The following is a 25,820-nucleotide window of genomic DNA, read 5'->3' as shown; positions in this document are numbered from 1 at the left end:
AAGGAAGTGCTAAGGGTAGCAAAGGACAAGCTAGGGATCACAGCTGGCGACCCCTAAATGATGTCCATGCTAAGAATTAACATAGATACCTAACTAGTGACTCAACTGCACAATGTGAAACAAGAACACTTATGATCAACCCCAGTTGTCCTACATGCAAATCGTGTGATGCTAAGCAAATATGTTATTTCACCAAGCCTCTTTTTTTTTCGTTATCACATATAAGATGTTGTTTACATATGTTAGTTTAGGGTCTAAACTGTACCAAAACCTCTTGTGTTTGGTTTATTACCTTAGAATATTTCTTCGTCTAGAATAAAAAAATCCAGAGCACATTTAGGGTATACATGACAACTGACTTGCCGCTTAGTTCGCTTATGGCATTATCATGTGGGACATGGGGATCAGGAATGCTTTTAAGGTCATGTTTAAAAATCATTACTTTTATTGACTAAAGTGAAACCCTTCTGCATGTTTCATAAATACATTTCTTTTAAATATTGAAGAGATTTATTATATGTTTACATGTTGTTTGTTGGATGCTTTAGATGTCAAATATTTCAAGACTCAGCTTTGGCTTGGCTCTGCCTGTTTGTTTGCAAACCTTTACAACCGGAGGAGGCTTGGACTTGCTTGGCACACCATGAAGTATTAGACTCATCCTTATCTCAAAATGAAGCACTGAAAGACTTTGTAAATCAATCTGTATAATGAGTGGGTGGAAGACAAACAGATAATACCCCCAGAGCAGGGGGGGTTCAAAGAAGGCCACTCAACGATTGACCATTGTTTTGCTCTGTGGTCCATCGCACGGAAGTCAATTGATCAGAGGAGTAATCTATTCTGCTGTTTCGTTGACTTCCGTGCAGCCTTTGATCTTGTGGACAGGGATCAGCTGTGGTCAACACTAACAGGGTATGAACTACAGGATGACCTGCTGGCCCTTGTCCAAGCATTACATACAGAAAATTGGGCACAGATAATTTTGGACACGGATGGAGGACTGACCGGGAGAATCCCTATTGGGAACGGCTTAAGACAGGGGTGCGTTCTAGCCCCCCTGCTGTTCGCCCTGTTTTTAGCTGACCTACCCCAAGTATTAAGAGATGTCAGAGGGGCGAACCCGAAGTTGGGAGGAAGGCACATATCGTGCCTCCTTTATGCCGATGATCTAGTAATAATGGATCAAACGGAGATAGGCCTCCAGAGAAAACTCAATAGGTTTAAAGATTACTGTACGAGTAAAAAACTAGTGGTAAATATGGATAAAACCAAAATAGTATGTTTTGGGAGAAGGAAAGTGAAGTTCTCGTGGTATCTTGGCACAACCTTGCTTGAGAGGGTGACCAACTATAGATATTTGGGAATGTGGTTCTCAGGTAACTTGAAATGGCATACACACCTGCAAGCATTAAAAATAAGGGCACTGGCGTCGGTCAAAGGCCTAAAAAGCTTTAATAACACCTATGGTGAAAGGTCAGATAGACCGGTCTTAAAAGCTTATCAAGCAATGGTCCCCCCACAATTTCTGTATGGAGCCGAGGTTATTTATCTCAGTGGCAAGACCTCCTGGGATAGTGAAGAGGGAAATATATTAAAAAGCTTATTCGCTCTGCCAAAATCCTCTATGGTGCAGGCAGCACGACTGGAGCTGGGAATAACCTCCTGGGCTATTACAGTTTGTATGAGCCTTGTACACTTCTGGCAGCGGTTGGGAGTAGGGGAAATTGCTAAAATCTCCCAATGGGCTAAGGAGGAAATTATCAATAGTGAGCTCCCCTGGGCAAAAGAGGTAAGAGCCTCAATAAGCAAGGCTTATGGGGTGCTAGATTTGAAGGTATGTTTGCCGCAAGACCCCATAATATTTGGGAAAAAAGAATTAAAGACTCAGGGAGTCAATATGTCCCGTAGTTATGATCGGGAATACCTTGCTCAAAAGACCTCGGTAGCACACATGAAAGTGGCTTGGGAGAGCAGTCAACACTTCCCTTACGTGGATCGGTTACCCAGCCATAGTCTGAGGCGAGAAGTCCTGAAAATGCGAATTGGCATAAACCCAGGCAATGCAAATAACGGGGTTCGAAATTTAATGATAGGAAGTAATGGGAAATGCACTTGCACTTTAGAAACCACCTGTGATATGTCACATATTTTATTAGATTGTACGAGATTTTTAGACTTTCGAAAGGAGTTTTTATGTCCGATTTTTAAAAAATATAAGATTACGCACAGAATGCAAGCTGCCACTCTTTTGGTGGAAATGGAGACTTTAGATATAGCCTGCCCGTTGGGGAAATATATGAATAAAGTTAGGGTGTTCCACAAATGCGCAGAAGAACATTTATAGTGTAGCCCTTATCCCTGAATAAAGGTAGAGATACTAAGGGACAATAGTAGTAAAAATTGCATTCTGAAGAAGGTATATATAGGACATTTTAGCGATTTTAACAAATACATGTTATAATACTCCGTTTTAAAAGGAACAAGAGAAGTTAATTTTCATGTATCTTGAGGTGTAATTGTGGTTTTAATATTATCCTGTTATGCTGCTGCTCTTTTTCTTGTTGAATATTACCATGTTTTGCTGTTGTCCTTTCTCTTATCACGGAATGTGGAATGTACTTTTAAGGTTTTAACAAATCAAATAAAGTTTTGTTTGACTGACTGACTGAAAAATCTGTATAATGTATGCATTTTTTTTAATTTATGTGTACACTGTGAATTAAAATGCATTACTTGGACCATGGTTTCCACATTTCCTTAGGAGAGAAAGACCCTCTCCAAAGCCACTCAGAGGTAGGGAAGCTCACTAGCTAGACACTGTTTTGCTGAGTACAAATGGTGTCAGGTATTTACACTCTCAGCCGCCAGAACCAATTTAGCCACATCATTCCCAGTTTTGTCTCCTGGTCCTTCTTTCCTCATCCCTGTCAGGGATAGGAAGTAAACTCCTATACCTATGCCGAAATCCAAGCAAGATTAGGGCTTTCATTTGGAGATGAGAGCTCATCCCCTGGTTCATGAGTACTAAGCAGTCTCCAGATGGGGTCAATGGTACAGGGCGACAGACTTCTTCAGTCCCAGGAAACTGCCCGTTTAACCTTGAAACCAGCGACTTGGCGAGATGTGATCCACTGTTTGTGTGGACGTCGGAATCTTTCTTTGCGGGTTGCTGACTCAACGCAGCTCATGCAGTGCTTCTTGAAACCCAATCTCTTTTTAACGCAGGACTGCAGAGCTACTCCAAAATGATGGTAGAGAAATACATTCTTCAACTCTGACTGCGTGGACATTTCAGAATAAATTCCCTTAAAGTACAGCCACACTTGAAAGTTTGAGTTTATGAAATACAACCTAAATATTGATATATTACCTTCCTTATACATGTGTACCTTTCATGTACTTATATATCTATATATGTATTACTTTACTCATACTGTAAAAAAATACCAAAAAACAGTCTCTCCAATGCACTACCATATGTTTCACCCTATACCTCCCTCAATATATCTTCTACCTCCACTCTGACTCATGCCAAACCTCATTCCACTACTATGATCTCCAAAATAACCCTCTCTAGGCTCTTCCCTCCACTATCGCTCCTTGCATCACCCCAAAACACATTTTACTACTAAGATCTCCCAAACATCACATTCTAAATTCTTCCCTCATGTATCCCTCCTTAGACTCATCCGACACCTCATTTTACTACTATGCTCCCCCTAATCCATATCTAGAGATTCTACCCTCCTCCAGCTCTCCTTTACACATCCCAAACTTCCTCCTACTTCGATGATCTTTCAATAAACACTTTTTAACCTCTTCGCTCTTCTATCCCTCCATTCTTCTATTCAGTCCAAATAACAGACTCACATGTCTACCACTCAAATTAATTCATATTTCCCTATATTAATTCACCACTAATCCTTTTTGGGTTCCGTAGCAAGGGGCTACTCACCGAAAAGCACTTCAAAGCCTCATCAGGGGGTAGTAAGCACTAAATAAATATGATTACAATTTTCTTTAATGTGGCAAGAAAATATGTTCCAATTAAGACACCTCAACATGAGCCTAAGGACTTGGACCGCCTATAGATACGGTCCCAGGCATGGAAAACTTAAAGCACATCCCTTGCATACATTCCACACCTGAAGAGGAAGCATGTTTTACACCTCTGAAACACCATACATACACACAAATATACACACATCTAAGCATAGACGAGACATACATACCCTCACACACTCGACACAAGCAGAGGCACCAAAACTGCACATGCACAAACACACACAACATGAAGGCATGAAGTAACAGAAACACTCACACACACACACACACACTCATAGAGTACCCGTGATAACTGACTTGTCTCTTAGTTAACTAACTAATGGCATTTTTGTCCGGGCGGGGGCAGACTTGAATTTTCTATGTTCATGTTTAAAAATGATCACTTTTAACCAAAACCTCTCAATACAGTGATATAATCCAATCTACTAAAGTGAAAAGATTCTGCATAGTAAAGATACACACATCTTTGAATTTTGAACAGACGTTATCCTATTTTGCGTGCTTGTTGCATGATTCACATGATAAATATTTGATGTCTCTGCTCGTACACTGGCTCTTAGAGCAATGCCTGCCCCAGGGCTTGGTTGTGGCTTAGCTGTCCCGGTTATGTTTTTTCGTTCGCACACAAGAACTACAAGGTTGTTACTCTTCAAATAAATGCCTCTGTGAAAGGTGGCCCTCTCAGCCCAGCAAGAGTTAGACAAGCATACAATAGTTTTCCAGATGTCTCTGCATGGCCACACGCTGTTTTTGGCAAAATAATTTCCTTCATTTGAAGAGTGAATAGAGCTCTTGGCTCTTCCCAGTTCTTAATTTGTAAAAGAAAATGTGCCAGACCCCAAAATGTTGCTCAGATACCCACATCCAGCACTATCAAACATCAAGGTGCCAAATCCCAAGGCTGCGTAGTCTTGGTTCAACCTCATAAATCCATTACCTCATACCCCTGCCTCTTTATCTTACTCTTGAATGATCTTTGTCATCAATGCTTCCCCATTGCCAGTGTTTTTCCTTCTTTCTCTTCCTCCTTCTTCCCCTTTTTGATTTTTCTCTCTAGCTCCAAATCAAAGTCAGTTGAGGATAAATAAGTGCTGGTCCCCAAAAATGAGTGCCGGTGGACCCCACCTGCAACCACCGACTCAATTTAAACACTGGCTGGTCTACAATGAAATTCAGGCTGGGTCAGTGTGGAGTTCTTCCCTCAAAGGACTCAGTTCTATTTCTTTTGGGTTGGGGTGCCGACACATGGATTCCCTTTGATCTTGTATGTCACCGAAAAGGGCTCCGTGGATTCAGCATCGACTACAAATTAGCCTGAAAACTAAAACAAATACTGCTGGACCGACTGTAATATTTACATATTTTTCAAAATGACTTTGACAAGCCCTTGCTAACTCCTTGTACCAGTAGGGTGCTTTGAAGGCATGCATTGCTTTTGTTGAGCGGACTCTTCTCTTCTGCCCAGGCTTGTAGTGTAACCACCTGGCGAGGTTCTGCTGTTACAGAATTGATTCCCACAGTGCAGCTTTGCCTTTGGAGAGCCTCAATAAGTCTTCGCTTTGTCCTGGTTTTGAATGTCTCCTTGGTTCTTCCTTTCCAGCTACCCCAACTTTCTTCTCCAGTGTTTAGGCTCCTGACACATTCCATACTCCAATGCATATCAGCTATGTAATGAAACATAAGACCTTTTTCAAATTACCTCCTATAAATATCAACATCCCACAAAAGGCTGTAACTATACAATTAAACATACAGATTTGTTATTTTTGTCTAGTAAACGTGCTCAGATCAGGAGTACAAGTTAGGTTGTAGCACATTATTGAGAATATATTTTGATCATATCTAGAAAATGTAAAATGCATGGCTGACAACTGGCCCCATGACACGAGAGTTTCAAAGGCCAAGTCTGGCATTGGTATGCTTGGACTTGTACATCTCTGAATGTAAAGTTAACATTGAAACCACGTGCTACATGCCCCAGCGTGCAAACTGCAAAGTGCTGGGGCATATATATGTGAGTATTATAGTTCTGTAGCTTTTAGGGCTCAGCTAGTCCAATTACATCTCTGAACAGATGTGTTTTAAGATATACTTAAATATGGGAAAGTGTAGTCAAGGGGTAGAAGAACAGAGTCCTACAAGGGAGGCACTTCTTCGCCCAGGCCGCCTGTTGGTGGGCAGAGAGCCTGTTTTGGGTACTCCAACCAAGGGGTCTAATTGTCCGGTAAGATGTCACCAGTTTAGAGTGAAAGGTGTACACTTGCAGAGTCTTGTGAACAAGGCATAGAATTCAGAATCCGACTTGTTTTGAGTTCTGGCCAGCTAAGTGTCATCAGAGCAGGTGGGTATGGCTGGTACATTTTAGGATAATTATAAGACAAGCACCATCGTCTTGTACTCTTAAGAGTTCACCCATCTTCTTGTATGGAAGAGCAGTATAGATTCCACTGCTGTCATTGATCAAAGTAATGAGCAATACTGGTGTACGAGCAATGCTTTTTGGCACGATAAATTGAGGTAGGAATCCATGCAGGTCACAGGACTTTGTTAACATGAGGGATAGGAGACCAGTTTGAGGTGCCAAAAGCCACACTTTTAGAGGAGGTTGCTGTTGATGCCCCTGAGTGAAGGGGCAGTTAAGAGAGTATGGCATTAATGGATTTACCAATTAGCAGACTGCTGGTCTTAGAGCAATTGAGATATAGCAAGTTACAATGCGGAGAGCATCGGACTTGAGATACTTAGGCCCCGATTTAGATCTTCACGGATGGGTTACTACGTCACAAATATAAATCCCATTATATCCTATAGGATTTATATTTCGGCGGATGGGATATCTGTCGCCATTGTTATGGAGTAACCCGTCCACCAAGAGCTAAATCATGCCTTTAGTCTATGAGGCGCTGTAATTGCATTTATAGTGGAAAACAAGTTGTCTGCAGTTCTATATGTATGGCGTAAAAAAAGATACCACATGCAGGTTGTGTGACGTACAGTGCACTATTTGCGCGATAACATCAACTCAGGATGCACGAAACGTCCTGACAATAATAGGCACAGAAAACAAGACTACCAGTCCCAGCATTCTTAGTGCTGCTGAATGAAATGCTAGTACACGACAGCTGTACAGAAGCCCATTAAATAAGATTAGCTCGGCAAGCGGTGGGATTGTCTTGGATTGGGCCCGCTGTAGTATTTATATTGTTATGTTTCTTCAGTGGGATGGTGGTGGACTTGATGGCGCGTCTGTAATAACGCTGTCTTATCTTTTAGTGTCAACCAGCAATGGCTGGATGCGTAGGTTGTATTACTATGAAAAGTAAAATTGGTTATAAAAAATAAGATTCATTTATAATCCAAAGCCATCTTGAATAGTGCTGGCTTGGACATCTGTATAAGGGCTGAGGGATGCTCAGGCCTTTTGCTCAAGGAAGCCACCACACATACTATCATGATGCATCATTTTTGGAAGCGCGATGTTAGGGAGCAACTGAAGGGCTCCAGAATCTCACTTTATCATCTGCTATCTGTCCATACGCTGCTGCCAACTTACTCCAGGTCATGGAAGAGATTTCCAACTGTCACTTTTAGGTTTGGAGTTAGAAAATAACTTTTTGCTCGAATGATATGTATAATAGACTTTTGGACAGCCCTCCTCATCCAATGGTCCATCATTCTTCCATTCACCATTCACCCACTACATAATGGGGTAATGAATCATATCACTTCAACCAGTGTCCAAATCCACTGTGAGTTACGGCATTTTGCTCTTGGACATGGAGCTCATAAAATAGCTCACTTTAGTGGATGTGGCTACTATGTCAATATGTGCTTCTTGAGACAAATATATATATAGATTTGCTATTATGCATTTTTTTAAATTTATTTACAAGGGCCCAGTAGCTTCCACAGTAATAAAGCTTTGCAAAAATCCTGGGAAAAAACAAAACATTCTTGGAAAAATCCGAAAGGCTGTCAGCCAATACCTGACCTACTGGCTAGTTTGCAATGCTTGTATTTTGGGGTTTGCAATGCACGCTCAGGCTTCTGACTTCACTTTTACTATTTATATATATATTACATGTATGGGTATACAGGTACCTTCACGCTTTTGGTTGAAAAAACAGGACTAGCTTTTAGAAGTTTATGAAACCGAGGTACAGAGTGACGTTGCGATCTGCCCAGGATCACAACGGAGTGAGGAGCCGTAACTCTGCCTTGTGGCTCCACTGTGCTGGACGCTGATATATGCTCGTTTGTTAAACGCTTCGTTTCTTGTGCATTTTCCCTGTCTTAAATATAATAAGCAAAAGGCGCAGTCCAATCGGCCCCCCTAGGGCTGCCCCTGTCCTCCCAGTGACAAACTACGTTGCAAAAGGCGATGAAAAGCCAGGCTGGGAGCCTGCCCGCCGTCCAGTCTGCACGCAGAGAAGGAGAACGCGCATCGGTCATGTGCAGCTGCGAGGAAACCCGCCAATCGGATGCAGCACTGCCGCCCACCAATCCCTGGGGACTTTTATTTGCGCCACTGCCGGGGAAGGATGCTTCATGGCCATTGAGGGGAGGAAACCACTTCCCGGGGGCCGCAGGAATGGAATTACACTGGGGGCAGTTTATGAATAATTAACATTTTGTTCATCATCGTTCGGCATTCGAAGGCTGCCGGATCAACTGAAAGCAAGCATTAATTATGGCTTTTCTTTTTCAAAGAGGGGCGGTTCACCTGTTCCTGGAGGAGGAAAAATATATTTTCATGTCCTGAAGGAAAAATTAAACCATGCCGCGATTTCAGTGGATTCTCCTCATCCCCGGAGGCACGCGCGAGGATGAAACTGGTCCTCACAGTTCAAGTGGGCACACCAAACCATTATAGGACAGTGGCGACGAGGAAAGTGCCGAGGTAATTCTGCGGTGGAGTGGGGGCCAAAAGTTGTCGTTCTGTTGGCGGGGTACTTTGCCCCTGCGTGGGTCACCTTCAGACTCGCAATGCAGCCTGCAAGCAGCCAGAACATCTAGAAAGGTGGAACTATGCATTATGGATTCTCATATTACATCACTGTCAACATTTGAGCTTGGAGGTGTTCCCTTAATCCGTGCCCATTGGCCACCAGCAATCTATTGAAGGTCAGCAAGGTGATACCCTACCACCCCTCCGTGGTTCCTGATGTCCTTTAAAGCCATCTGACAAAGTAGTGGTTGTTGTCCTGTTTTCTGGAGTTCTACCGGGATGAGCCTGGCGCCTACGTTGGCACTCTTCTGCATATGGACACCTGAGTCCAGAGGAGCTGAACGGAAGGGATTCTGAAGGGCGCTTGGCACATGGCTTTGCCATCAGCAGTGCAGATCAAGGAGGCCAATGCCCATCTGGTGGCAGTCCACCAGCGCGCAGCCGAGCTGGAGAAGAGGCTGGCAACCGCCGAAGAGACAGTGAGAGAGCAAGCAGAGAGCCTGATCAGGAAAGATGAACTCTTCCACATGGCTGTCCGGGAGATTGCAGAAGAAAAAGACAGGTATGGTGGTGTGAGGGAACGAGAGGGTTGGACACATGGGCAGTGCACTATCGGCTTAAGGACCTCTTACACTTTCACAATTGTTTTCTTAGGTGTACTTTTTAAAATTTATTGGATACTGCACCATCATATCCCATGCTGGCCACTTTCATCAGCCGGGGAATGAGCGTAAAGCAATGAAGCAGAAGTGGCTTAAATCAGTTCGTTGGAGGATTTCCTGCTCCCATCTTGGTTGGCAAGACATCCTTAGTTTCTAGACACTATTCAGTCAAGGGCCAGTTGTATCTTGACGGGGTGAGGGATGTCTGGGAACCGGGTGTCAAAAGTCTCCTTCAGTGGGGTCCTCATTAGGGCTTTGTTGAAGGGCTGAATACTAGGGTTTTCTAACAGTAAAATAGTCTACTTATTCCATAGACAAGGCACTAGTCCTAGGATGGAATTTCCTCCCTGTTTTTTAATGCTCAACTAAAGTATTACACGGAACAGGTACTTATGACATGGGAACATATCTTATATTGCCAGGATAACTAAACACCCATTGCACACAAGTCTAATCCAAGGCAAAATGAGCCGGACTATACGAAATGCCAGAAGAGAATATTTTAAGAGAGACTCATAGCAAATCCCGGAAGGGAGATTTGTTTTCATAAAAACTCATCTGTAGCCCTAACTACAGGAGACACACAGACATGCCCAGGCGCATTTCAGAGAATCCTCAATAATTGAGGGAAAAGAGTCGGAGAGAGATTTATAGAAAATAATTGATCAATTAGGTTGGAACATGACCTGTTTAAATTCATGATTGAAACAATTCGGCTTAATATGTTTGTATGGAGTGACTATCATAGACAACAATTTGGTATTTTTACAAAGTGATAAATACCACACTTATGCTGAAAAGGGTAAATAATGGATGGATGTGTCTCTGAACCAAACTGGAAAAGTTGGTGGCCACAAGACCTGTTTCCACCGGTTAATGCAAGTACCAAGGCTAAAAATCTAGGTATCATTGTTGACAATGAGTTAACCTTTGGGCCTCAAATATCCTGTCTTTCGGGGAAATGTTTCGGGATCCTGCGGATGCTCAGGAAATTCCTCCCCTTGATTTCTATGAACCATCGAAGGGTCATTGTCCAAGCACTTATCGGGTCGCGTTTGGACTATGCAAATGCCCTCTATCTAGGACTCCCTAAATATCTCGTGAGGAGACTTCAAGTAGTCCAAAATTCAGCTGCCAGGGCTATTTATGGACTCCCTAGACGAGCTAGTGCTTCTGACTTGTTGAAGGAACTGCACTGGCTTCCTATAGCCAAGAGGGCTCTCTTTAAAAGCCTGACGCTGACCTACAAGGCCCTTCATGACTCGGGCCCTAGGTACATTAGGAAGCGCCTTGCTCTTTACAAGCCGAGCAGAACTTTGCGATCTGCCTCCTTGTCTAAAATGGTTGTTCCGACCATCAAGCGAACCAGACAAGGGGGGCGCTCTTTTCATTACCTGGCCCCGCGCGCCTGGAATGAGCTTCCCATTTCTCTCAGACAGGCCCCTAGTCTGATGTCGTTCAGAAAGGCATTAAAAACCTGGCTGTTTACCAGTTAACTTCGCTGTTCCTTTTATTCTGCTGTTATGTTTTCTCTTCTTAAAGGACCTCTTCGCTAAAGCGCCGGGACACTCCTACTGGAGTAGCCGTTGCGCTATAGAAGAACCCTAATAACATAACATAACATAACATAACCTGATTTATGGTAGTCAGTTTACCCTACTGCGAAGGATGTAACGCTGAAACAGGCATGCTCCAAGACCTCTAGAGCACTGCATTCATCCTTGGTAAGCAATCAGCTCACCAAGCAATTCCTCCAGCCATAAGGAAGAAGAATGTAGCTAAATATTGGGAGGGCGAGTGATAGCACTTCAGAGGGGTTATCACTCGGTGTTATTGGCTGACGAGTCTTAGTCATGGGCCCAGTGTCCATCTCTTCAACTGAGTGGGTGCCTCTTGGATGTTTTCTTAAGAAAAGTAAGATGGGAACTTCTAAAAGGTGGTTTTTAGAGACGTCAAGGCAACTGCTAATGTGCTGGGAAGAATGATAGAGGGGACTGGACTGCAGAAGGCAACATTTGAAGAGTAAATGTTTCTCCATGGTAGCTTCAAAAGGGCTGGGTCCATGCTTGGGTTTTAGGATAACTGCTATCTATGCTTGTTATAGAGTCACTCTGAACTTCGACATGGATCTCTGCCCTAATTTGTTTCATTATAGTTTGCTTGGCTCTTTGTGGAAGACCTCCATGAGTAGAGAACTGTAATGTAAAAGACTGGGTCTTATTTAAAGTTTGGCGTATATGGTACATCCCCAAAAAAGTGGTGGATGTCCTGCCCGCCATACCAAGAGTGCATTTACATCAACAACCCTCTCAATATGGCAGAACGGATCTCCACCAGTTTTCAGTGGATGCCCCACTCAGCCAAAATTTAAATAAGACCAATATTTTTTTGCCATTTGCCTATCTAGGGTAGGTGTGCATTTTTTCTCATGTAGAGTCACTAATCTTTGAAAAACATGCTCAAGCTTGTCAACATTTTCTAAGCTCACAAATACTTCTCTGTGGGTAGGTGAGACTTACTACCAAGTTTAGAAGAATAAGCCACTAGCAATCTTTCATGCTATCTGTAGTCCGCTTTGTTAGTTTCTGCTTTTGAGTAATCTCAAGGGTAAATTTAGGCATCACTTCATGGCATATCAAGATGAATGCACCATTTTTTTAACTTTCAGAAAGTCGAAACTGCATGAAAGGAGTTGGAAAATGAGGGAATGGTCAGGTAGATAGCCATTGGGAATACAATTAAGTATCCATGGCTGGAGTGAGGGGGGACTGATTGGGGGGTGCAAACATCTTCTATATCTAATAGCTCCTGAGGCGCATGCTTTAATAACAAATTAATCAGATTGCTACTCACTCAGTAGCACACCTAACCTTTATCTCTATCAACCACATCAAAAAAGCTCACGATTGTCGAGTGCTGAAGGACATTAGATATGCACATTTTCTTTTCCTGTTCATTCCTTCCACAAATCATTGTTACTCTGAAAGAATGATACAGCAGCAGCCTCATCCTTGAAAATATGGATAACACCAGCTTACACTGCATATGCTGGAATCACAAGGCTTCAAAAGACATACACATTTGTAGGCCCCGTTTTGTTTAGAGGCCACCAGTGCACACTGGTTTAGCACTCTGAAGAATGGATTGTTGCAGTTATTGACGGCTAACTCAATCTAAAAAGCTTCACTTTCAGGTGATTAGCACCATCACATTAATACTTTGAACCGTAGACACTACTAGCACAAGCGGCTCCTTAAGTCCGACGCTGTGATAAAGTTCTCTCAATCTTCTATGCTTTCACAGAAGAAGAGGTGTGGCGCCGCAGCTAGGGCGACTGACTCCGGAATCTGGGGATCACGGTTCAATTCCCGTGGCCGGTGGCAGATTGACCCAGCACCATGTGACTCTGGGCAATAGCTTGCTTAATCTTACCCAACGGCCTCCAGCGCCTAGAGACCCTTACGGGTGATTGTGCGCTTTACAAATGTGGATTATTATTATTATTAGAAGACAAAAATTAAAAGAAAAACAAAACTTACAGGATAAAAAATGGATAGACCTACAGATAGCAGCAAAAAGACAGGATAAACGTGCACATTGGACTATAATAGCACAAGAAACAGGAACAATAAAAACGTTAAAATCAAACCCTGTCCCACCTTCAGACTGGGAAACTTATATAACTAATTTATACAAAGTAAACCAAGTTTCCAACTGCGATACAGTAACACAAGTTGATATAGGACAGGACAGAGTCACATATATTGGGCCAGTAACACCATCCTTAGTAGAATACTACATAAAAAAGGCAAGAAGTTCGGCTGCAATGGGTCCAGACCAAATTCCGATAATGGTCCTAAAGAACAACCCAAAGGAGTGGAGTAAGTTTTTAACATGCATGTATAACCACATAATCAGTACAGGGGAAACTCCAAAGTCCTGGAAGGGAAGCATAGTTATTCCAATTCACAACAAGCATTGGAAATGCAATAGGTCTCGCACCATTAGAGTTAGTGCTTTTAGAATTGTTTATGGGTTTTTTTTGTAAATGTTTAGCATTTTTGTTTCCTGTAGCCAATGCTAAAGTATTACAAATAAAAAAAGCCATAAACATTTCTAAAAGCTCTAACTGAAATGGTCTGAGAACTATTGCACTGTGTGAGGGTGAGGGTGAGTGAGAGTGAGGGAGGGTGAGGGTGAGTGAGAGTGAGGGTGAGTGAGGGTGAGTGAGGGTGAGTGAGGGTGAGGAGTTGAGGTTGAGGGTGAGGTGTTGAGGGTGAGTGAGGGTGAGTGAGGGTGAGGGTGAGTGAGGTGTTGAGAGTGAGTGAGGGTGAGTGAGGGTGAGGGGTTTTGGGTGAGTGAGGGTGAGGGGGAGTAGTTGAGGCTGAGTGAGGGTGAGTGAGGGGTTGAGGGTGAGGGGTTGAGGGTGAGTGAGTGAGGGTGAGGGGTTGAGGGTGAGTGAGTGAGGGTGAGGGGTTGAGGGTGAGTGAGGGTGAGGGTGAGGGGTTGAGGGTGAGTGAGGGGTTGAGGGTGAGGGGTTGAGGGTGAGTGAGGGTTTGAGGGTGAGGGGTTGAGGGTGAGGGAGGGTGAGGGGTTGAGGGTGAGTGAGGGTGAGGGGTTGAGGGTGAGGGGTTGAGGGTGGGTGAGGGGTTGAGGGTGAGGGGTTGAGGGTGAGTGAGGGTGAGGGGTTGAGGGTGAGGGGTTGAGGGGTTGAGGGTGAGGGGTTGAGGGTGAGTGAGGGTGAGGGTGAGGGGGTGAGGGGTTGAGGGTGAGGGTGAGGGGTTGAGGGTGAGTGAGGGTGAGGGGTTGAGGGTGAGTGAGGGTGAGGGGTTGAGGGTGAGTGAGGGTGAGGGTGAGTGGGGGGTTGAGGGTGAGTGAGGGTGAGGGGTTGAGGGTGAGGGGTTGAGGGTGAGTGAGGGTGAGTGAGGGTGAGGGTGAGTTAGGGTGAGTGATGGTGAGGGTGCGTGAGGGTGAGGGGTTGAGGGTGAGTGAGGGTGAGTGAGGGTGAGGGAGGGTGAGGGTGAGGGAGGGTCCACTAGAAACTGTTGATCTATTTCCACCCAACTCTTAATCGAGCCATAAGCAACGATTGGCCGGTAACTATACACTCATCACCTAATGCTCATAGTGCTAGCTTTCTTAAGAAACATTGTATACAGCATCTGGGTCGCTATTTTATAAACGCCCATATGCGTTAAAATAGTTAGAGAAACGTGCCAGGGCATATTGCGCTAAAGTTAGTCCTTTAGTTTATCGCATAATATGCTGCATTATTTGTCTACCCTTGCGCTATAATTCCGACGGCTGCCCCAGCCCCACAGATGTCTACATAACGAAAGCAAAATGTCAACCAGCCTGATGCTGCATACCGTTATCAAATGGGAAAGCAGGATGCTCCAAATTGACGTGAACATTCGATTCATATTTGAAGTTCCCTATGGATTTAAGTTGTTTGGCTTATGAACAGTTCTCGTTGTTGGCACCCTAATAATAATACACCCAAAAAATCATACTAGCCTTGTTTTAGGGTGTCTTCGCTCCGCTCTCTATCATTCTAACCTGAAAGGCAACCATATGTTAAGGCCTGTGGAAAGGGACATCACCTCAGTATACAGTATACTTATACAAGGAAGTAAAGGCAACTATTCCAATTGAGAAAATGCGAGGCATGTAGGGCCAAACTTGCTGTGAACTTATTTAAAGGGGCATCTAACGTATTTCATTTACTGTGAGCACCCAGTTTGCATTCGACAGTGTATGTACATACTACGATCTAATCTTGTTAAGTGCGCCGTCATTGAAAATACTTCTGCCTCTAAATCGGAATAGGATACAAAAAGCTAGCAATGCTACAGGCTGAAAGGAGAACGCTGGTTAACAATGCACGTTACCCTCAGATTGTCCCTGGCTCGGACATTTTGTCAAAATTTCTGGTGGTCCGGCGTGTCAATTTAGCAGCGCTTCCCGCTGGGATGCAATACGCGCCTCTGCCCCTTCTATACTTTGAAAGGCGGACAGTTTAGTCGCTTGCATACACTGAGGTGATGGCAACTATAAAAGCATATGTTTACTGTGCGCTCAGACACGAGATTAAAATATATTATATGGTGTGCGCCTGCACTGGCACTGATACCGAGTGGATGTTTTATGATTGATATCGGGCGTCCGGCGCCTTTACAGCATGTACCAAGGACGTCTAGGGGGGGGGGGGGGGTTGGGCAGTCCTTAACCTGTTAGGGTTTTAACAAAAGTTCCCTGGAAACGCTGGCTGAGCTATGCACCGGAAGCACATTGCGCTAGATGAACACACACAATCGCCAGCTTCCTAAACCACCGGCTTCCTCACTTATTGCACGAGGCGGGAAACGTGTTGGACGCTTGCAAAACTCTTGTGAGGACACCCGTGCAAAGCCCAGAGGATTCATAAGCAAACGCACACATGCATCTATCTACCCCATGATGCATAGGAGATATTTACAATGCGTTTTTCCATTTTGTTAAGTGTTTTTTCTGTACGCTGGTCATAAGAGCACTGTACAAAGTAGCTTAAACAAGACGGAGGGAAGAGAGGGGAGGGGGGAGGAGAAATGCGACACGGCGGGAAGGGGAGGGGGCGGACGAGGCGGGAAACGTGTTGGACGCTTGCAAAACTCTTGTGAGGACACCCGTGCAAAGCCCAGAGGATTCATAAGCAAACGCACACACGCATCTATCTACCCCATGATGCATAGGAGATATTTACAATGCGTTTTTCCATTTTGTTAAGTGTTTTTTCTGTACGCTGGTCATAAGAGCACTGTACAAAGTAGCTTAAACAAGACGGAGGGAAGAGAGGGGAGGGGGGAGGAGAAATGCGACACGGCGGGAAGGGGAGGGGGCGGAGCGGGTAAAATAAACAAACAAGACGGAGGGAAGAGAGGGGAGGGGGAGGAGAAATGCGACACGGCGGGAAGGGGAGGGGGCGGAGCGGGCAAAACAAGACAGACGTGCACGCGCTTTTAAGCTCAATGCGCATGCGCATTGAGCTTAAAAGTCACGGGCACTGCAAGGAATCGCCACGATTCCTTGCAGTGGATAAAGAGTGGATAAGCCCCCATAGTCTCGCTTGCTCGATGCGCATGCGCATCGACAGGCGAGACCTAAAAAAGGCTCTAGACTGTTCCCCGGCAACTACCCACAGATAGCTCTTTTGGATGCAACCAGGAAGATTTTTGCTACCGCACTTCTAGATCATCTAAAAGAATGGGCATTCTCAACTGGCTCCATTCCACTCTACCAAGCAGGATTCAGATCCAAACACTTAGTCATTGACAATATTGCAGTACTCCAAACAATACTAGAAAAATATGTGATAAAAAAATTGCAGGTAGTATATGCAGTATTTGTAGACTTTACCACTGCCTTCGACAGGGTCGATCGAGTCAAACTTTGGAACAAACTCCAGTAAGGAGTAGTTTCTTTTCTGTAACTCCAGTTCTGTAGTAGGGGTATCTCTGTTATAGTCATAAACTAGTGAATAGTCCCGCCCATGTGCGTGGACCCCGGAGCAATCAAAAATAATCTCTAAAGTGTCGAAAAAATGCAGAACTGCACAGACACTTAAGGGAGAATTTAAAGACATATAATGCAGCCCATAAAAGGCTACACTGTCCAGTACTTCAGCTAGAAATTCCACCAAAAATCCACAAAAATAGCAAAGCCTGTCCAGATTTCCATTGTCTTCAGTACAAACCCCTCTGGAAGATAGAGAGGAAGACCTGGACAGACAAGCCCCATAGGCTGCCATTATGTGTCTCAGAATAGGGTACTGTGAACTTTCCAGAACTTCACAGTATCCCAGAATGCCTTGCAGGTCTCTCTTACTTTCAGTTCTTTTTGAAGGCGTAACACGCCAGACCTGTAGCATTTCTTATATGAATATCTCTCTCTCCACCGGGGAGGAGGGCGGGCGCTTATGACTATAACAGAGATACCCCTACTACAGAACTGGAGTTACAGAAAAGAAACTACTCCTTCTGTAGTAGGGGATCTCTGTGTATAGTCATAATCTAGTGAATAGAATGGCAAGCCCATCCCCACACCAAAGCGGCGGTGGAGAAAAGAAACCAACACCACTATTGTGCGAACAAATTCCGCAGCGAAGCCTGTCCAACCTGAGCATCTGCTCTGGCATCAGCGTCCAGACAGTAATGCTTAGCAAAAGTATGAACTGACTTCCAAGTGGCGGCCTTGCAAATTTCTGCAATCGGCACATTACGGAGCAAGGCTGTCGTGGCAGCTTTGCCCCTGGTGGAATGAGCCTTAGGCTTACCCCCTAAGGTCTTATTAGCTTTCTGTTAACATAGTTGTATGCAGGACACAATCCACCTAGAAATGGACTGCTTAGAGGTCGCAAGACCCATCCTGACTGACCCGTAATTGATAAACAATTGGTCTGACCTACGAATATCTTTAGTCTTATCCAGATAAAATTTCAACACCCTCCGCACATCCAGGGAATGTAAGGACCTTTCCGCTGGAGATGAAGGATTCTGAAAAAACGTAGGCAAAGTTATGGTTTGGTTGACCTGAAAGTCAGAAATAACCTTGGGAAGAAATTTAGGGCGAGTACGCATAACAACCTTAGCAGCATGAAATACAGTATAAGGTTCATTACAACACAACGCCTGAATTTCACTCACCCTGCGAGCCGATGTAATGGCCACGAGGAACGCCGCCTTCCAGGACAGGTGCTGCAACGAAGCCTTATGAATGGGTTCAAAAGGCTCCTTCATCAAACTGGACAGCACCACATTCAATTCCCATGAAGGCGAAGGGAGCCTGACAGGAGGGAACACTTTCTTCAAGCCTTCCAAAAAATCCTTGATCACAGGGATCTGAAAGAAGGAAGTCTGTGAAGGGCTTTTCCTGTAGGCAGTCAATGCAGCGAGATGAACCCTAATAGAGTGAACATTAAGGCCAGATCGCGCCAAATGTAGAAGGTAGGGAAGGATGACATCTTCCTTGCACGTCGTAGGGTCAAAGTTCCTGGACACACACCAGATACAAAACCTCTTCCACTTGTAAGCGTAGGACGTCCGAGTGGAGGGCCTCTTAGACTCCTTCAGTATGTCCATGCAATCTTCTGGTAGATTCAAATGGCCATATTGCACTACCTCAGGAGCCATGCCGCCAAACTCAAGGATGAGAGGTTGGGGTGCACCATCTGCCCCCCGAACTTCGTGAGAAGGTCCGGCCTGCACGGCAACCGTATGTGTGGAAGGAGGGACCGGTGTAGGAGATCCGTGAACCACCACTGTCTGGGCCATTCCAGGGCAATCAGGATCATTCGTGCCCTGGACCGGGACAGCTTGATGAGCACCGCCGGAATCAGAGGGATGGGCGGAAAAGCGTAAACAAAGCTGTTCGATCAGTTGATCCAGAGTGCATTCCCCAGCGTCCCTTGCTGGTAGTACCTGGAGGCGAAGTCTCGGCATTTGCTGTTTTCGGCGGTGGCGAACAGATCTACGTCTGGAGTCCCCCACCTTGCGAAGACTTCTCCTAGTACATCGTCGTTTATGACCCACTCGTGGTTTTCCTGAATCAGTCTGCTTAGTGCGTCCGCCTGAACATTCTGCACACCTGGCAGATGGGTAGCCATTATCGTCAATCCTCTGGCCAGAAGCCAGTGCCAGATCGTCTGCGCCTCCCGAGACAGGGTGCGCGATCTCGACCCCCCCTGTTTGTTGAGGTAATACATTGTGGTCGTATTGTCCGTCTGTACAAGCAGAGAGTTGGTCCGGAAGGACGGATGAAAGGCCTTCAGCGCCAAGTGAACAGCTCTGAGTTCCAGGAAATTGATGTGATATGTGGACTCCGTCTGAGACCACGTGCCTTGGATCTGTAAGTCTCCCCAATGCGCTCCCCAGCCCTGGAGAGAAGCATCCGTCACGACCGTCTGAGTAGGAATGTCCTTGTGGAAGGGAACCCCTCTGAGGAGATTCTCCGCTGAACACCACCACTTCAGAGACTGAAGAGCATGCAGAGACAATCGTATCTTGTCGTCCCAAGATCCTCTCCTCTGGTCCCATTGATCCTCCAAGCACTCCTGCAGAGGCCTCATGTGTAGTCGCGCATGAGGAGTGAGGAAGATACAAGAGGCCATCGACCCCAGTAGAGAAGACACCGTCCTCACTGTTGTAGATGGAGCGGTCATAAGAGCCTGAGCCTTCCGAAGGATCGATTTCCGTCGCTCCTCCGAAGGAGACACGCTTGCTGACAGCGTGTTGATGGTGGCCCCCAAGTATTGAATACATTGGACCGGGATCGGGACAGACTTGGACATGTTTATGTGCAACCCCAGCTTGTTCAAGAGAACGCACGTCTTCCGGAAGTCTGCCTGAGCTTCTGAGAAGGAGGAGGCCTTGATCAACCAATCGTCCAGGTACGGGTAGACAAACACCCTGTCTTTCCTTAGGTGTGCCGCTACCACTGCCATGCACTTCGAGAATGTCCTGGGTGCAGACTTCAGTCCGAAAGGTAGCACCGTGTACTGGTAATGATTGGTGCCGACTTGAAATCGCAGAAACTTCCTGTGCTTGTGTGCGATGGGCACGTGGAAGTACGCATCCTGTAGGTCTATGGCACAAAGCCAATCCCCCTGTTGCAACTGAGGATAAATCTGATGCAACGACAGCATGCAAAACTTTTCTCTGCGAATCCACTTGTTTGCCTGTCGCAAGTCCAGAATGGGCCTGAACTCGTTCTTGTCCTTCTTGCGAACCAGAAAGAACCGGGAGTACAGACCTCTTCCTCTTTGAGACAGAGGTACGTCTTCTATCGCCCTTTTCCTTAACAGGATATTGGCCTCCGCCTGGAGCTCGCGCAGTTGATACTGCGGGCTGAACGGAGGGATCGCTGGAGGAGGGTTGATGAATCGAAGACTGTATCCATTGCAAACAATATTCAGCACCCACTTGTCCTGAGTAATTTTTCTCCACTCTGCCAGAAAAAATTGAACGCTTCCCCCCACCGGAGCGGGTAACGGATGACGGGGAAGTAACCGCTCAGGGTCGAGACCCGGCCGGGCCCTTGTTCACGGTAGAGGACTGCTGTCCACCTCTACCCCTCTGACGCTTTTGGAAAGGTCTTCGGAACTGCTGCTGTTGTTGCTGCTGCTGTTGTCCCGAAGACTGGCCTCTTCCTTTCCCTTGTGAGCCGAACCGCCGTTGGAACTGGCGGTAGGGTTTCTTGTCTTTTGGCTTCTCCAAGCCCACCGCGGTCAGGGTTTCTGCCTCGGCCTTCATCCGGGCCATCTCGTCATCTGCGTGTTTACCGAAGAGCGTGTCCCCGGAAAACGGCAGGTTGGCCACTCGCTGTTGCGCCTCAGGCTTGAGAGACGTAAGCCTGAGCCAAGCATGACGGCGCTGGTTGATACCGTGGCAGTAGCCATGTGCAGCTAACAAGGAGATATCCGCCGCGGCACTGATGGCCTGGTTCGAGACCAGCATCCCCTCCTTGACGATTTCCATGAAGTCCTCCCTCCTGTCACGCAGCACAAGGTCCGCGAACTGCTCCATGGAATCCCAAAGCGCACGGTCATATCGTCCCAGCAATGCAGAGTCGCTGGAAGCTTTCATCGTCGTGGAAGAAGTCCCACATGCCTTCCTTCCCGCCGAATCAACCCAGCGGCTCTCCTTGTCCGGAGGCACGGTTGAGGACGGGGAGGTAGAATGCTGTTTTCTGGCCGCCGTCACTACCACTGAGTCGGGGACTGGGTCCATCCTCAGGAAGGCAGGGTCCGAGTCCGGCGCCCTGTATTTCTTCAAAAGCCTGGACGGGGCAGCCTTCACCACCGCAGGTGTAAGAAACGGTTCTCGTGCCGGTTCAACCAGTCCCGGAACCAAAGGCAACAGAGGGCGAGACAGGTGCTTCTTGTGCAAAGTCTCGAATATCACGGACGTCGTAGGTGTAGGAGCCGTCACCGTGATACCCAACTTCGCAGCCCCCCTCAGGAGAACCTCCTGGAATGTACCGATGTCATCGATAGGAGACACCCTAGTCTCCGGGGAATTGGACAAAGTAGGTGAATAGGAGCGTGTCCTAGAAGACTTATCGGACCTGGATCTATGCCTCCTATGGCGCCGTCTGGAACGGGTGGAGGACCTGTGCCTGCTCCTCGATCGTTCTCTCTGTCTGGAGCGAGATTTCGATCTCCTGGGCCTCGGACGGTCAACCGGCTTCTCCGGGGTGGCCGACTTGGGCTTACGTGGTTCCTTAGATTTAGGAGTCTTCTTGGGAGGGGTCGGGAGCCCGGGCAACGAGACCGACCTTGGCGGAACCGGTGGAGGCTTTTCAGGCAGCGGAGGCAATGGAGGAGGGGTAGGAGTCCTCGGACGCGGGCCTCTAGGCAACGGAGGAGGAGGTGGAACAGACTTCTTTGGAGTATACACCTCCGAGTACACCGATCCCGGTGACCCACCATCCTTCCCGGGCTGAGGGGAGCTCCCCACAGCCGTAGGCCGCGTAGTACGATCCCTCGACGCCGTTGACCGGCGTCCAGGCGTCGACCGTCGGTCCCTCGACGTCGAGCGACCCTTCGGCATCGACCGTCTCCTCCTCTTCGGTGTCGAACGGCCGCCATGCCTCGACGTCGACCCGGACTATCTCGACGACGATCCTCTTGACGGAGATCTCTTGCGCCTCGACGGCGATCGCCTCGACGTCGCCTTGGAGCGTCTCGACGTCGACCTCGACGGCGACCTCCTTCGCCTCGACGGCGAACGCTTCCGTCTCGCCGGCGACTGCTTCCGCGTCGACGGCGGGCTCGACGACGAGGATCCCCTCGACGACGATGAAGCCTTGTGTCTTGACGGCGATCGACGGTAGAGCCTCGGCGGCGAGCGTCGACGCCGGGCCTGTCGACGCCGAGAGCTTGACGTCGACGCCGAAGACAGCGGCAATGACAATGTCTCTGTGTTCAACGGCGGCCTATGCAGATCCCTCGACGTCGACGGGCGACGTTTCCTCGACCCAGAGCCCTGGGGAGACGGGGAGCCGGCCTTGGACTTCCCCCTCGACGTCGTGGTGGGTGCCACCGACCCAGACGGAGAATGGGGACGTTTGCTGGTCTTCCTGCCCCCGGGGAGCCCCCCAGGGGCCTCAGCATGGGCAGATGAAGCCCCTCCAGACCCACCTTGCGCCTTCTGTCTTCTTTCTTCTAGTCCCTGAAGCCTGATCTTCAGTCTGTCCTTCAGGGTCCTGCCAGAGAAACCCTGGCAGATCTCACACTCCTCAGGGATGTGGGAAGAGGGAAGGCAGAGGATACAGACCTCATGGGGGTCTGACTTGGCCTTCTTCCTGGAACACTCCGGGCATTTGTCGAATAATACAGGCATTATGGACAAAAAAGGGGTGCAAGAAACCAAGAAGCTCAATGCTCCAGGGTCCTGCTTGCAGGAGCCGGAAAAAAGAACTGAAAGTAAGAGAGACCTGCAAGGCATTCTGGGATACTGTGAAGTTCTGGAAAGTTCTCTTGAAGGCACAGTACCCTATTCTGAGACACATAATGGCAGCCTATGGGGCTTGTCTGTCCAGGTCTTCCTCTCTATCTTCCAGAGGGGTTTGTACTGAAGACAATGGAAATCTGGACAGGCTTTGCTGTTTTTGTGGATTTTTGGTGGAATTTCTAGCTGAAGTACTGGACAGTGTAGCCTTTTATGGGCTGCATTATATGTCTTTAAATTCTCTCTTAAGTGTCTGTGCAGTTCTGCATTTTTTCGACACTTTAGAGATTATTTTTGATTGCTCCGGGGTCCACGCACATGGGCGGGACTATTCACTAGATTATGACTATACACAGAGATCCCCTACTACAGAAATGGGAATACCACAAAATCGTCTCCATTTAATAACATCATTGTACTCTGGGACTTGGTGCCAAGTTCAAATGGGGAGGGAGAAGGGTCTAACCTTCCCATTTCCAACTCCAAACGGCCTGCGACAGTGGTGTCTCTTAGCCCCCCTATTATTCTCTTTATATTTGAGTGATCTACCAGAAACTCTTAATCAGGTCAACAACTTTCCGCCGAAGATTGCTACCACCATAATTCACTGCATGATGTATGTCGATGATGTAGTAATCTTGGACCTGACTGCATTCGGCCTCCAACGAAACCTCTCGGCACTCACCAGATATACAAATGAAAACTATTTAATTCCAAATACTACTAAAACAAAAATTCTACCATTCACAAGAAAGAAGACTCTTTACAAATATAACTGGTTACTAGGAGGTAAACCATTGGAAATTTTTAAAGAATATATATATCTCGGGAGAATGTTTACTCAGACTTTGCGTAACCAGCCTCATCTGCAAAAAATGGGTCATAAAGCAGATGCCCATACAGGGGCCCTCCAAAGACTTTACTCATCCAGTGGTCGAAGACAATTCTTCTTCTTACTCCAGGTCTATAATGCAAACATTTCAGCAGTTTTATCATTCGCAACAGAACATATCCCAACAAAAGAATGGTCTCAAATAGATATTAAAGAAGAGAAAATCCTGCGAAAGTTAATCAGGATGCCGCAAGCAGTTCCGGTCCAAGCTCTTAGGTTAGAACTATCGTTAGTTAGTTCTTATGCCAGAGGGATCACAAACATAATTAGATGGGCATATAACCTGGTTCATGCCGATCCAGGAACACTTAGAGCACTGTTAAAAACAGAGTCACTGGAGCAAGACTCTCCAAAGTATATATTTGGTAAAAACCTATTTAATGCTTTTAAATTAACATCAGTCTCCCTAGAAATGTTAAAATCTTGGACACTAGTTCAGCTGAAACTCTGCTTGAAGCACCTATAACCAAGGCTAAGCATGGAACTTGATATTCAACACTGCACCAGGCTCCCAATGTACAAACAGTACGCGAACACAATCGTTTTTAAAAAACGCAACCATATATCTTTTTTAATCTAAATCATGGAGTAAGGCGAACTATTCTTCAAGTACGGCTAGGAATATTACCGCTGAAATCATACACTTCCCAAGTGGTTATCAAAACAAGGAGGGACTAATCTGTGTGACTTATGCAAAGGTGGGTTGCAAGATCTAGAACACGTTCTATTCGTATGTCCAAGTGAGACCGTTGTAGCAGCCAGGAACAGATATATTACCCCGATCAAAACAAAATGTAATATAAATTCGGTCCAGATGTTGATTTCCCTCTCCAATGGTCCACCCAATGAATTTGTGTGTATTAACATGTATAATTTTTTTAAGTCTTTTTTAAAATTATATTAATGTGATAATTTTATTAGCAAAAATTGTAACTTTTATCGTGTATACATTTGTTGTTCTCGTAAGAGAACTGAATGAAATAAAAATTATTTCATATTATTTCTATGCTTTCACCAAACACTGCAAGGAGGAATTTCTTTACATTGCCTCCAGACTCCGTCGTACCCACAACTCAAATAGGTTGGCTCGGAACATCTCAATGAAAGCATCATTTTTAAAGTACTGCGGTGGGGGGGGGCGCTAGAGGGCGCACTACGGAATGGCTGGCTAGTCAGACAGCTCCGCCGGACGGTTCCGTTTATCTGCTAAAACAGCGCGTATGGGGTCACGGAACCTGCTGACAAACGGCAGCACCAGACAGCGGAGGATGATTGGCGCACACTGATATAATTTTCATCGATCTACGAGCTGCTGGGACGATGGTAAAAGTAGCTGAGGTGCGCGACCTATGCGGGTAAAATGGTGACTACCTGTAACCGGTCGGAGCAGTAGACGTCGGAGGCGCATGAAGCACACACCACGGAGCCCTGTAACAACCCGGCCACGGACCCGTGAGTAACTGTACCAACACAATGCACCATAGAAGGCCATAAAAGGTCTAGAGAGTTCAACTGCGGCGAAAACACTGACTGTATTAAGCGCGGAGACTCGTCACTAAACTCCTGCTGCTTTCTGGGTGCATGTCGCAAATCGGACTTCGCATACTGTATCTGGGGTCTATATAACACATTGCGGTGGGGGAGGACACTGCCATAACTACCGCCACGCAGCGACTCAGCGGCAACGCGATCTTACCCTGATTTGAAGCACCATTGCTGTATGAGGCTGAAGGCGCGAAACGTATCACCCAGCATGGCGGCGCCCG

General features: G+C 46.4%; 2 protein-coding genes across 2 annotated transcripts in view; both read left to right on the top strand.

The window, feature by feature from the left end:
• The window catches only part of CAPS (calcyphosine), a 187,901-nt gene that overhangs the window by 45,451 nt on the left and 116,630 nt on the right, over positions 1-25,820 (top strand). The gene's annotated exons all lie outside the window — the stretch shown is intronic.
• Positions 8,647-25,820, top strand: part of LOC147673387 (vimentin-type intermediate filament-associated coiled-coil protein-like) — a 45,234-nt gene continuing 28,060 nt past the window's right edge. Inside the window, exon 1 of the mRNA XM_086947248.1 lies at positions 8,647-9,578. Within this exon, the coding sequence (XP_086803374.1) occupies positions 9,388-9,578 (191 nt within the window). The 5' untranslated portion in view covers positions 8,647-9,387. The remainder of the gene's footprint in view (positions 9,579-25,820) is intronic.

The sequence above is a fragment of the Lissotriton vulgaris genome, chromosome 12, assembly GCF_964263255.1.
Source record: "Lissotriton vulgaris chromosome 12, aLisVul1.2, whole genome shotgun sequence".
Taxonomy (NCBI): domain Eukaryota; kingdom Metazoa; phylum Chordata; class Amphibia; order Caudata; family Salamandridae; genus Lissotriton; species Lissotriton vulgaris.
This window is presented reverse-complemented; position numbering and strand designations above follow the sequence as displayed.